Source organism: Triturus cristatus, chromosome 9 (genome assembly GCF_964204655.1).
Source record: "Triturus cristatus chromosome 9, aTriCri1.1, whole genome shotgun sequence".
Taxonomy (NCBI): domain Eukaryota; kingdom Metazoa; phylum Chordata; class Amphibia; order Caudata; family Salamandridae; genus Triturus; species Triturus cristatus.
Window position 1 is genome coordinate 140,951,052 of NC_140592.1, and position 14,767 is coordinate 140,965,818.

At 44.3% G+C, this 14,767-nt stretch overlaps 1 protein-coding gene across 2 annotated transcripts in view; it reads left to right on the top strand.

Annotated features, from left to right (window-relative positions):
* The window catches only part of PTPDC1 (protein tyrosine phosphatase domain containing 1), a 350,874-nt gene that overhangs the window by 214,381 nt on the left and 121,726 nt on the right, over positions 1–14,767 (top strand). For both annotated transcript variants that reach the window (XM_085624576.1, XM_085624575.1), the window contains 2 exons: positions 10,528–10,608; positions 10,801–10,919. In XM_085624576.1, coding sequence (XP_085480702.1) covers positions 10,528–10,608; positions 10,801–10,919 — 200 coding nt within the window. The remainder of the gene's footprint in view (positions 1–10,527; positions 10,609–10,800; positions 10,920–14,767) is intronic.

Consider the following 14,767-nt stretch of genomic DNA (forward strand, 5'->3'; position numbering starts at 1 on the left):
CCCGGCGTTACAAAACACACACCTAGTGCAAAGTAAGACTTTGTATACTGACAGCCGTTATGAAGAAAGGAACTGTTTATTTTATGCTGTCTTGACATTGTTATAGTTGAAAAGGGGTGCGTATATTACCAATTTCTTATAGTTGAAAAGGGGTGCGTATATTTCCAATTTCTTAAAAATGTCTACGTTGCTGAAAGGAAAATTCCCCTTTAAAGTTCCTTCACAAAGCGCCTTATTGTTGTTATAAACTCCTCATCATTCTATGCTCTTCCCAAATCTTGTAGCATCTGTGTCATAAACACAGGAGTGATTCACTCAGGCGCAGTAAAAGGAGCAGACTTATGTGCAATAAAACGCAGTTGCTAAAATTCAAGTACATTGGAATTTTAGGCTGCAGGCGTGCACCCTCAAACTTTTAGTGTCCATAGTTCACATGTGAGCATTCTGTCTGGACTTTTGTCCTTTCAAAGTCTTGCAGTGAAAAAAAACGTATTTATTTATTTTATTACTGCACAAACCAGCGTGCGCCTAGCCAGAAAGACATCAGAGCACATTATATTGAAAAGCTGTGTCACATTAGTTGTCAGAAGAAAACGATAGCGACACACAACACTAAATAGTGGCAATCATAAACACTAGAGTCCTTCATGTGGGTTCTTACTTATTGTATAATATCACTCCACGGCATTTTGTGGATGTGAACACCCAAAAAATGTACCCCTCCCACATACCCTGGAATTATTATTTTTCTCGGGCGTTTGCCCCGGTCACGCTCCCCAATTGCTTGCTGCCCCCATCCCTGTCCCTCTCCCAGCACCAGTGCCATCTTGTCTATTTTTTCTTTTGTTCCAACAAGGTTGTTGACTACTTCAGAATGGTAGAATAAAAATATAAAGAATAAAGTGCGCAGTTGCAGAAAAAGGGAAGCGTGTGAGCCAGTAGTGCTGTGCAGCTGCCGCCAGGCCCCTGGCGAAACAAATATGTCCGCCTTAACCTTAAAGATGGAAGACCTACTGGGTTTAGCAATACTTTGTTTTAAAGACAGCTGAATGAGAACAACTTTCACTTCAGGTTTTAAAATATGGACACATTTCTGTTGCTATGATTGGAGAAAACAACTGTTCAGCACTTCTACCTTTTGTTCAAATTATGTACATTGGAAGCTGTTATTAAGACAGCAGTGTTTACAACTTCCTTAATTTACATCTTTGTTAGGCAGTGCCGATGTAAGATTTTTTTCAGTCCTAGGTTAAGTGATATCTTCCTTTGCCTTGTATCCCCCCCGCCCTGGTGCATAGCCACAACAGGAGTGTTCACAAAACTGCAAGGCTGATAGCGAACAAAATCCCAAAACACATCATAACCCAGATTAATTCCTGGCCATACTCTCTCTCCCCCAGGGTTGTGGCCATCGATAGTGCATGTGGCACCTGGACCGTATGCAGACATACATTAAATCCTGCCCATGCACTCTCTCCTCCAGGGGTGTGGCCATCAATAGTGCATGTGGCACATGGACCGCACACAGACATGTATAAGTCCTGTCCATGCCCTCTCTCCTCCAGGGGTGTGGCCATCGATAGTGCTTGTGGCACATGGACTGTACACAGACAGCATTAATTCTTGCCCCTGGCCATGCTCTCTCTCCTCCAGGGGTGCGGCCATCAATAGTGCATGTGGCACATGGACCGTACACAGACATGTATTAATTCCTGCCCCTGGCCATGCCCTCTCTCCTCCAGGGGTGTGGCCATCAATAGTGCATGTGGCACCTGGACCGTACACAGACCTGCATTAATTCCTGCCCCTGTCCATGCCCTCTCTCCTCTAGGGGTGTGGCCATCAATAGTGCATGTGGCACCTGGACCGTCCACAGACATGCATTAATTCCCGCCCGTGGCCATGCGCTCCCTCCTCCAGGGGTGCAGCCATCAATAGTGCATGTGGCACATAGACCGTACACAGACCTGCATTAATTCCTGCCCCTGTCCATGCCCTCTCTCCTCCAGGGGTGTGGCCATCAATAGTGCATGTGGCACATAGACCGTACAAAGACCTGCATTAATTCCTGCCCCTGTCCATGCCCTCTCTCCTCCAGGGGTGTGGCCATCAATAGTGCATGTGGCACATAGACCGTACACAGACTTGCATTAATTCCTGCCCCTGTCCATGCCCTCTCTCCTCCAGGGGTGTGGCCATCAATAGTGCATGCAGCACCTGGACCGTACACAGACATGCATTAATTCCTGCCCCTGGCCATGCTCTCTCTCCTCCAGGGGTGTGGCCATCAATAGTGCATGTGGCACATGGACTGCACACAGACATGTATTAATTCCTGCCCCTGGCCTCTCTCCTCCAGGGGTGTGGCCATCAATACTGCATGTGGCACCTGGACCGTACACAGACATGCATTAATTCCTGCCCCTGGCCATGCTCTCCCTCCTCCAGGGGTGTGGCCATCAATAGTGCATGTGGCACATGTACTGCACACAGACATGTATTAATTCCTGCCCCTGGCCATGCCCTCTCTCCTCCAGGGGTGTGGCCATCAATAGTGCATGTGGCACCTGGACCATACACAGACAGCATTCATTCCTGCCCTGACCATGCGCGCTCTCCCCCAGGAGTGTGGCCATCAATAGTGCACGTGGCACCTGGACCGTACACAGACCTGCATTAATTCCTGCCCCTGGCCATGCCCTCTCTCCTCCAGGGGTGTGGCCATCAATAGTGCATGTGGCACCTGGACCATATACAGACATGCATTAATTCCTACCCCTGCACTTTCTCCTCCAGGGGTGTGGCCATCGATAGTGCATGTGGCACCTGGACCATACACAGACGGCATTAATTCCTGCCCCTGGCCATGCACTTTCTCCTCCAAGGGTATGGCCATCAATAGTGCATGTGGCACATGGACCATACACAGACAGGATTAATTCTTGCCCCTGGCCATGCACTCTCTCCTCCAGGGGTGTGGCCATCAATAGTGCATGTGGCACCTGGACCGTACACAGACATGCATTAATTCCTGCCCCTGGCCATGCACTCTCTCCCCCAGGGATGTGTCATCAATAGTGCATGTGGCACATGGACCGTACACAGACAAGTATTAATTCCTGCCCGTGGCCATGCTCTCTCTCCTCCAGCAGTGTGGCAATCAATAGTGCATGTGGCACCTGGACCGTACACAGGCATGTATTAATTCCTGCCCCTGGCCATGCCCTCTCTCCTCCAGGGGTGTGACCATCAATAGTGCATGTGGCACCTGGACCCTACACAGACCTGCATTAATTCCTGCCCCTGGCCATGCGCTCTCTCCTCCAGGGGTGTGGCCATCAATAGTGCATGTGGCACCTGAACCGTACACATACGTATCAGTTCCTGCCCCTGTTCATGCTCTCTCTCCTCTCTGGGTGTGGTCATCAATAGTGCATGTGGCACCTGGACCATACACAGACATGCATAAATTCCTGCCCATGCCATGCTTTCTCTCCTCCAGGGGTGCGGCCATCAATAGTACATGTGGCACATGGACAGCACACAGACATGCATTAATTCCTGCCCCTGACCATGCTCTCTCTCCTCCAGTGGTGTAGCCATCGATAGTGCATGTGGCACCTGGATCGTATACAGACATACATTAAATCCTACCCTTTCTCTTCCAGGGGTGTGGCCATCAATAGTGCATGTGGTACATAGACCGCACACACAGACATGCATTAATTTCTGCTCCTGGTCATGTTCTTTCTCCTCCAGGGGTGTGGCCAACAATAGTGCATGTGGCACCTCGACCGTACACAGACATGCCTGCACTTGCAGCTTCATTCATTGTGGAAGGCTGGGCAGGGGAAACAGTGACAGCTATTGGAGAATTGTTTTTAAGAACCCCACAGTATTTCTAGTGAGTTATAATGCCACCATTCTGCATCATAGCATGGAATCTTCTACTACATTGCAGCCAGCTGCAATGGGCTAAATTATTTTGAACAACAACGGTCCCTAGAAGGTTCAAGATAGGAAACCAAAGGAATGAATATAGACTCAATCAGTGCTATATTAAGCGGACTTGTCCAGCCGGACAGAGGTCAAGTATTTACTTATAAACAGATAAACAATCGTTTAAACATTAATACATAAAGTGGGACACAAGCCTGTGTCCTATTTAACCAACCAGAAACAATACAAAATCAAAACAACAGGGGGCTCAGGCAAAGCTCATGGTTTGTTGCAAAGGAACAATAAACATTTTTAAAGAACAAATCGCGTTGAACACCTTTACAATATTCAAATGAAGAATTTAGAACGTATAAGGTGTTTTGAAAGTGTCGACGGCATTTCGATCCATTGGGGAAATATAAGGATCATCATCAGGACAGGGAGTATTATGCCTGTACAGTAGAGCCTTATCAACCGGTATGAAGGAGGACATGGGAATAGTCCAGAGGCAGGAATTGGAGCAGCGTCAAGTGACAGCTGTAGCGGAGGGCGGATATTTGGATCGAGGCAGAGTGTTGAGAGCCGCGTGTGCGTGCTCGAGGGCACGATGGCCAATTGGTAATGTCACAGGCTAGATGCTGGGTCCGTCAACACTCTGCCTCGATCCAAATATCCGCCCTCTGCTGCAGCTGTCACTTGACGCTGCTCCAATTCCGGTCTCTGGACTATTCCCAAGTCCTCCTTCATACCGGTTAATAAGGCTCTACTGTACAGGCATAATACTCCCTGTCCTGATGATGATCCTTATATTTGCCCAATGGATCGAAACGCCGTCGACACTTTAAAAACACCTTATACGTTCTAAATTCTTCATTTGAATATTGTAAAGGTGTTTTTCGCGATTTGTTCTTTGAAAATGTTTATTGTTCCTTTGCAACAAACCATGAGCTTTGCCTGAGCCCCCTGTTGTTTTGTTTTTGTATTGTTTCTGGTTGGTTAAATAGGACACAGACTTGTGTCCCACTTTATGTATTAATGTTTAAACAATTGTTTATCTGTTTATAAGTAAATACTTGACCTCTGTCCGGCTGGACAAGTACGCTTAATATAGTACTGATTGAGTCTATATTCATTCATTCCTTTGGTTTCCTATCTTGAACCTTCTAGGGACCGTTGTTGTTCAAAATAATTGATTCCCAGGGTCCCTGGTCGACCTAACTTTGGTGCCCTTGTTGTACTATGCAATGGGCTAAATGGCACTAAAGTCTCACTTCCTTGTTATTTGCTGGGAGTAGCTGGCTGTAGGGCTAGCTAACTTAGATAGTGGGATGTTGGGAGCACAACTCAAGTTTTGCAGAAGCTTTATATTAGCTGATTACTCTAGTCTGCTGGTCCAGTTGTTCACTATTATATCAGGACAATGCTTTCCAGCGCCGTGATATCCCTTGGTATGATTGATGCGCTTAATAAATACAAATACTGAAAGCATTTAATTGACTGGCAGCAGTTAAATCGAGCCAACCACACATTAAGTGGTCTCTTTGAGGTGGCTGAACTGAGGCAAGCTCTACGTTCTTATCATTGCAGTAATTTTGTTCTTTCTCTACAATTCCATTTTCTCCTCAACTGGTGAATTTTAACAGCATTGCATCTCTTCCGCCCTGACTCATGATATAGACTTGGGCAGAGTCTTCTCTTTGGCATGGGCCTAAACCTCAGAAAGGAGGCATTTAAAAATGGACATTTACATCTGAGAGGAGAGCTATGATGCCATATCCGAATATGTGATTGACTGTTCGAGCAGTGCAGATAATTGAGCTTTCTCAAAAACTCTAACATTAACTGGCGTGAAAAGATCACACACCGCAGCCCTGAACCGTGTGATATCACTCCGCCCAGAATGTAGCTCTTCTCAAGGTACCTTTATGGTGTCACACCAGAGTGCTCATCATGCAACATTGCTTAACAATTTCATTAGGCAAAAGTCACAGTATGCTTGCTTGTTATACTGCACCTTCAAAATTAGTTTTGCTGTTTTTTGAAGGACCGTGTCCCAATAGTCTTAATACACATTCTGGTGTCTAATACTGATGTTATATTTGGTCTGCATCCTTTTATGCCCTTTGGAATTTTCTTGAGAAGCACAATTTGGATGGTAGGTGAACTTTGAAAGTGCTGGGGTATAACCAACTACCTCAAATAGGATTTAGCAGGCACGCCTGACTGCCTCTCAGAGGGCCTGATGGGCGGATTTCCCCACAACGTCTTGAAGAAATAAGTCCATATGACACATTTATTGACAATTTTAACATAGATCACAAAACAAGCATTTGCATTGCAATAGGTCTCGCAATTGCGAGATTTTGAGCTATTGGCATTGTAAATTACAATGCCTTTTATTTACGTGTTTAAAAAACCTGCAATAATAAAAGACAATGTCATTTACAATACCAATAGGTCAAAGTTTCTAAAATCGGAGACCTATTGCATTGCAAAAGCTTGTTGTTTACAAGCGCCCCATGCTGTGCTTTAACGCTAATAGAGGCCACACCCCTTTCTTTAGACAAGCTGTGTCTAAAGAATGGTCCAAGGTCGCTATTAAAGTGAGAGCACAGTATGGGGGCTTTTACCAAAAAAAGCTTTGTTTGTTAAGTTGACAAACAAATGCTTTTTTTTTGGTAAAAGCGTCCTGTGAAAGCGCATATGGCGGGCTGAATGTTGCAGGAAAGCATGTTGTGCCTGCAGTAGGAGAAATGCATGAAAGAAAATTATGCTTACAGACTAAATAAGAGTTACTATGTAACAACCGAAGTAAAAAGGTCGGTCCTCATGGGAGGTTACAAATGAAAACTAGGCTGTATTAAGGAGGGACTAACAAGCCTATTTACAAATCAGAAGCCAGAATTTATGAAGGACAATGCGACAAGCCAATGACAAATATGGGCGGAGAGTAGGCGGGGCTTCAAGCCCATACTCCAACACAGCATGGCTCGCAGAGCAACGCATGCGCTGCCCAGGCTCGACCTAAAAACGCAAAGATTCTATATGAACTATTCAAATACTTTTGTGGAGTGCCATACATGTCTTACCTTGCCTGGTACCTTGAGGCTTATCCTCCCCAAGAAAATCTTGAAAAAATGGTGTCAAAATCATGGATTTTTCAAAACAATTCCCCAAAATTTGCTAAAGAGTTGTTTATATCATAAGCAGTTTAAGAAAAATTTGGTTATGCAAATCTACTTGGCCCATCATTAGCTCTAGCGCAGAGACAGCTTAGCTGTCATGCCAGCCCCACGTAGTACACATATGTACAGCCACCTAAAAAGAAGAGCATTTTGCGTCTTAGATTATGTGCCAATGTGTTGCTTTGCGAATACTTTTTTCTTTTTTTCTGTCTCCTTTTTTAAATTTCTTTTTAGCCACGTTATGTTTATAAACTTTGTCTCCAGGTTGCAATAATTCAAAACCAATAGTGCATTCTCTTTGTGCCAATAGTAAGATTTTCCTGTGATATGCATTAAAACAAAAAAAAATATTCTTTATTTGTTGTTAGCCTGCCTTCCTGCTAAGAAGCATCTTTCTGTGCTATTACAATTGAATGCAATTCGTAATTTAGTTTAAATTAAAACATTATTATTCAAAGTGTATGGCCGGCATGTTTAGGCGACAGCTTATTTTCTTTTTTTAATTAGTTTTGTCACATATGCATATGAGAAAAAGTGAAAAAATATTTACATTGACTGCTTGTTTGTCAAAATGTATACATAGCAGCTTCCTTCACCTAATTTTCGAATCCTGCATCTTCACTGTAAGTTCTCCTTCTTATTTTTTTTCTGGATTTCTGATCAGAGTGACAAAGTGGGAAAATCAAAAGTTATGCAAATCTCACAATCACAGGCCATAGACACCGAAGTAAGCAAATCCTAGTGGCTGAGACAGTAGTGTTGCTGTTCAATTAGATAGAAACTACAGATGAGACAGGTCTGTACATGTCATAGCAAGTTTTATTATTTTGATGATGAAATTCCAACACACGAATCTTGAATTAAGTGCCTGAGCAGTAACTGCCTTCTGGCCTTAAGCAACCGATGTAAGCAATACACCTCCGGAACTCCGCATGAATTATTGTCCCTCAAATACCTGCTTTGAAATAGATTTCTTAAATGCAGTGACTTTTTCGGAAATTCCAGCATATTAGTTTCTGAAAAAGACGTTTTATGATCAAATACCGAATTTTCAATATTAACTCAAATTCCCTCAAACGGAAACTTCTTTTCATGGAAAAAAGCTGTGTTTTGTGCCCTGAAATATTAATTTTTTTAGTACTGTCACACACGGACAGATTCTTATTTTCATACCCATTTCCTATAATCAAATACCAGTGATTGCTGTGAAAGGCTAAGGGTTTTCGTCTCTGTTATGACTGGGGGAAACAGAATGATATCCTTCAGTGCCAAGGATAGGTAATCTTGTATCAAGGCCACCCTTATGTTATGGATAGCCATAGCATGGAAAGAAAATCCATAATATAGCAGAGAAGCACAGCATCATGCCAGGTATGTTAAGAATGTTGTTTAGAATACCCATAGTTTTTCATGGAGTGTTACTATTTACCAGCGATGGTCAGATTATCGCCAAAAATGTGAACAAGGAGTGTGCTGTTCCTTTGTGGGATCTAGGTTAGGAGAGTGGATAGCGGAGGGAAGTGCCCCTTTTAGCAAGGGCCCTCACACACCCAGTGGGGTGTCATGCTTCATCATCAGGCAGCTCCTCGTTGGGCTAGCGCTGTAATGCCCAATGGGCCCATCAAAGGGTCTCTTTGCAGGAGACCTTTTCTTTTACGCCGATGTGATGTGCATGAGTGAGTGACAAGATGTGAGTAGAATGGGTGAGAGTTAAGTGTGTTAAAAATGACTAAAGGGATCCAAGCAAGGGCTAAATTTAATAGTAGGATCCCTTTGCCAAGGATAAACATGTGCTTAGAGCATAAAATAGATATAATGGTCTATTCAGCTGCAATATGTGTAGGTATAAAGGTCAACATGTTTCATGCCTTTAACAGTCCCTAGCGGATCTTTGTATTTCTTCAAGACCAGGAGGACCTAATTCTACTCACAGGGACGGGTGAGTAAAGAGTGTATGCAGCATGCCCTGTATATGTTACATAGACTTACTGGAAATCTCCTGGGGGTTAGACCAAGGGTTAGAAGAGACAGCGGCCCCAATCGGACCAGGCAAGGCGTACGCGGACTTAGCGTATTGTCATAATGTGTTGGAGCACAGTTAGGTTTGTGACCTACCCACGGGCCCTGCCGGTGCCGGAGTGAGCATCAAAAGTGACCACAATGGCACATATATTGGCCATTATTTTACTAGGGATAATCAGAATGTCACTGAAAATGCCCACATGTCCTGGTTTGTCTAATAATATGTGAAAGATAGCCAGACTGCAAGCATAAATGCTCGTAATATGTTATGGAAGACCCACCATTAAAACCATAGGTAGTAAACATTTTGCCAGAATCCATGGCATGCCACCGCCCGCTACCTCACCTCCGGCTGCCTCCCTGATTATGAGTTTTCTCGTTGTGTGACAGGTGGTCCTTAGGCCTTCCCACAGCAGTGACTATTGAAAAAGCATCGCAATGGGAACACCAATGCAAGTTCCTGCACGGCATGGACTGTCAAGTCCATGCAGTGCAGGAACTGGGTGTGTGTGCAGATGGGGGCACACCATGTTCCCCCCTACATGCATCCACATGACCCTGAGGCACCAGGGAACCTGTAGGGCCCCCTTGGTTCCCTCACCATGAAAAGGCTTGCAGTGAGGAAACTCGTAATATGCTTAGTGGTGCCACAACGGCACTGCCACCAAATTACTGCCTCACACTGCTGCAACACTGTCGAGGAACCGCCATTCTCTGATGGTGTTGCTGCAGGCCTGCGGCTGTCCAACTGTCTAACTCAAAATAAGGCGGTCGGACCGCCGGTGTGTCGTAGCTGCCGTACCACCGCAGGTTTGGCGGTCCTTTTGGACTGCCAAACTCGTATTCACCTACTTAATTGTCACAGGAATCACATTTTTTCTTAATGCATGCGTGTTGTATAAAATAAAAGTTCAGTGTACCTTTTGAACATTCTCAGGCCATTGAGGATGAGCGTTCTGATTTAAATTGGCCCTTCCACCCAGTAAGGCTGTGCTGTTCCATGTGCAGCACGTCAAGATTGATCGTGCTGCTATAAAAATATAATCTGTAACATACTCCACTGCCCTTGGGACAATGTTCTCTTTCAATGAAATATCCAAATCAAAATAAACCTATACGACACAGTAATGTGTGCTGGAAAGACCTACGTCACAATCATTGCTCCTTCTGGAGGGATCTGCATGCTAGTGAGGCCCAAATGGAATGAAGCTAGATTCCCCACCAAGCTGCCCTTGAGTATGAAACTGTAGCAAACGATCGGTTGTAAAGTACAAAGCAAGGTGACCCAGGTGTTCCCGTTAAACATATGTACCAGTTTTTTGTAGTTTAATTAGCCACAATGAAATTAAAACAAATTGAGCTTTGTTTTCTTTTTTTACAGGATTACTGAAAACATACTAGCAATGGCACGCCCCTCAACTGAAATCCTCGAAAAATATAACATCATTGCACAATTTCAAAGGTGCCCATCTCTCATTAATCCCAGCTAGCAATCATTTTGTAACCCAATGTTAATGTTTTTGGTTAATCTATTTGCATGAAGCATTTTCCTTTCCATCATAATTTCCCCGAGCTGGCCATTTTGTGCTTTTAGTCTGTGTATATGTCTACAGTGATGAACTAAATAATGTAATTGATTTGTTCCTTGCTTAAGATGCCGCATTAAGACAGTAATTAACCTCCAGCGTCCTGGGGAGCACGCCAGCTGTGGCAATCCGCTGGAGCACGAGAGCGGCTTCACCTACCTTCCCGAGGCTTTCATGGAGGCTGAAAGTAAGTTCCGTCCTGCTGCTGCCCTCATGAAATCTTAATCGCATGCAGAATGGCGGCTGCTGAGCCTGCGGCTTGTGGGGGCAGGGTCTAAGAGGAGTCGCACACTGAACCTCTATGAAGAAGGGCGAGCATTGTAATTCAAGGATAACCGATTGCGTCACCAGTGAAATGCGCTTGAGAGTAATTTCCCTTTATAGGTGTGCCAGGCCCCATTCGTAAGTGCAGTGCTTCTAAAAGGTCAGAATGAACGAATTGTATCTGTCAGAGGTAAAACGTTTGCCACTTAGTTGCCGTCGAGTGCACCTGGAAAATTGCATGGGTTCTCTGACTCACCTATAAATCCTAAAATAGGTAGTGACGGTCGCACTTGTGTGCAGTTGTTTAACACCTTTAAAGTTGGGATTGTCATACGTTAGTCAATGACTGTGTTGGGAACGTCATAATGATGGTACCATCTGTCAAACTGAACATGTTTTTGTATTTTCAAAAACAAAAATACCAAAGCTAGAATTTGTTTGGAAACTACAACAAGCATTGGCATAGCCAATAGGTCTCGCCTTTGGGACCTTATAAGTGTTTAGCAATGCAGTACATTATCCCCCACTGGCATGCCCACATACCCTAAACATTTTTTAATCATCGTACAAGTTTTTTTTTCTTTTTTTAAAGTCGATATAACAAAGAGAAGGTGTGGCATAACTGCCAAAGCAGCCAACTTTGGAGCGGAGGGGGCCATGTTTGAGCCTCCTCGTAGGCTCAACATCCTGTGATTCTGGGCAAATAACTTTATCTCCCTATGCGCCAAGGCCAAAACAAGTAAAGCTATTTACATATAAATGCAAAGTAAATGAGCCAAGACTGGTCCCAGAACTGGATAAGGTCGCCGACAATGTTAAGAACAGGTGCAAAAATATTTGAGCTAAACCTACTGGATAGATATAAATAAATATCAGGCCTACCCAATACTCAACCTGAAAGATATGACTTGTCAAACCTAACCATAGAAAAAGTTTGCTCTGGGGAAATGTGGTACCAGGGAGTTGCATGGAACAAGAGAAACCCTATCTCCAGATCTAGCCATGTCAGGACTTAATGCTTCAAGTCAGCATCCTTAATGACAATAAAGAAGAGTAGGGGGCAGTACATGGGTAGATGAGGAGTGAAGAGGACCAAAATTATCATACCGTTAACCTCCTCTATAATTTGCAAGGTCTTCTTGACTTATCAAACAGAAGTAAAATGTTGAGGTTCATGAATCACTACCAGCATGTCACATTGGATGATATCCTCTTTGTAACCATTTATGGGCGAGCGAGAGCTTGAAGGATCAACACAAACTCTTCGGGTTTCAAATTTCTTTGTTAAATTGGTGCTCAACCATGAGGCTTTCCTTTCTAACTGCGCAGATGGTCCGTTCCCCAAGGAAGCGCTTTTATCGAACTATGCTGGCATTTACAGAGCATGGAAAGATCCTCTGCCGTAGGCTCCGGTAGAGGTGCATTCAAATAACTGTGGGTGCGAGCCCTCTAACAGCGGAGAACTGGTAAACTTATGTGAAATGGAATCCACAAAATGCAAGCAAATGGGGAAACATCATCACAATATGGGCAGGAAAGATTCCAAGGAGTGCAATCATTTAAACAGTCGGCTGTGGAGGCCTTTTGAATTTAGTCCAACATAAAAAGGTCTTCGGACTAGTTATCAAAGAGCCCTGCTGGCAACTGAAGCAAGCGGTGGTTCTCTTTGGTGCCAGCGAGGACTCCTTGCTATCCTAAAACCTAGCAGCCATGAAAGCTTTTGGTTTTGTAGCTTGCTTCGATATAACTTCACCTGAGATTCAGTGCTCCTGGGGCCGTATTACGCATGACGTTGCCGGCGCTAGTTGTCAATGTGCGCCAGAATAGGTTTGTGTTTATGTGCGTTTGCGTCTGTGAGCTGATACAATATGCGCACAGACGCAAACACACAAACAGAGCTCGAAGTCTGCGCCAACATCACTGCCCATTATAAACCGATCCTTCATAGTGCGATCGGGCGTATATTCTGGCGCACATCAACAACTAGCGCCGGGGCTATCATGCGTAATACAGCCCCTAATATTCACAGTTCAGTCCTGGGGTCCTGTTTGTTGTTACTTCCACTGCAAAATGGTACCTCAAGGATAACCGTCATTGTCACTCAGGGTCTTGGTCTCGTGATCATGGTGTTTGTAACAAGGGAACAAGCAGTGACTTCATATTATTGTGCTAAAAACAACGGTCTCTTGAAGTTAATGCTTGCTTTTGTTTACCTTGCACAAAACTGGGCTTTGTAAAGGCTTGCTGGCATTATGCTACCCGACTTAGGTGTGGATTTTACTCCCTGTACCAGCATAAGATTGGTCCTCATGTCATGCCACAATACACATTGTGAACTTTTTTTTAGACAGTGTTGTGTGACTTTTAGCAGAGACAATAAATATTTTATAATTCTAACCGTCATGCGGAGTGTCTTTGTGTGTTCCCTTGAGGGCCTGAGTCTGGTGACAAGGCGGTAACATCCAGCTGGTTTTTTTTTACTATGACGCAGTCCTTATAGAGAGGGTATTCTTGATTACCCATAGGCCACACGATACTTCTCAAGAGTACCTGGCAGGCCTAGCATTCAACTGGTATCCACGATTTCAATAGTTTGCTTACGTATGGAAGCGTAAGCATATAGTAGGTGTGCTCTGCAGCTCGTTTGTTGGAGGCTCTGCGCTCGCCTTGTTCATGATGGGTTCCGAATCCTTTTCAGAGTAGTAGAGGCAGCTCAGAGGCCTTTGTTTTGTGTTTTGTTATTGTAACTCTGAAACCTCTGGGTAAAGTTCGCGCTATATAAAATGCATAAATAAAGGGGCGGGGTAAGCTTCTTGGGTAACAACGGGCACTAAGCTCCACCCATCTCCTTTGCCATGCCCCTTCCATTTCCCCACCCAGGCTGTTTGGGTAGTGAAGTGAGTGAGCTAAAAGAAATACCCTTGTCCAAACCCCTCCATCTCCCGCAGTGAAAACGTTTCTCAGGTTGGCAGGCCTGGTTAGACCAAGATGGATGGGGGAAGTGGGGAAGATTATGCAGCCAATCTCCGTGCACTCATGATGTGCATTGGCAGCTTGTTCGAGAAATCTGCTTGCCATTATAGAAGGGGTGTGAAATTGAAGCTACAGAGGAATTAAACGTCTGTTTATTCGACTGAATTGTACTTTCAGGTTGCAGTACGAATTTTTGTTACTTGATGGTGCCGACATGTAAATAAAACAAAACCCTTAGTCGAGAGATTTGCATTTCTGCATGCATCATTCTCTCTACAGTACATACTTGACAAATCTTACCACTCCTGAATATTTGAAATGAAAGATAGCTGAATTTTCAGTGGGAGCTCACTTTTAAAGATGTGTGTAACTGAGCAAATCTAATAACATCAATAAGCGATTCTAGCATCGCTAGAAACAAGCACTGGCAAAGCTGATAGTTCTGGATATTATATGCCAACACGTAAACGCAGGGTTTCACAAATGCTGTGTAAACCAGACCTACAAAGGTTTGCGACGTGAAAGTGATCGCGCGATACCACTGTGCTGCTCAAAACATGGAAGGGCGGTGTCCTAGTTTACCGCATTTGATGTTTTGGACAGCACAGTGCTAACAATGCCTGTTTATTTTAGCCAAACTGTGTTAAAATTTACAAGCATTGTTAGCACCGTGCTGCTCAAACCATTAAGTACGGTATCGGAAAAGAGGGTGCCAAAGGATTGAGGTGGACCACTGCTGCAGAGGCCGTGTGCGCTCCGAGGGAGGCGAGGCCCTTCAACAAACTGCGACAAAATAAG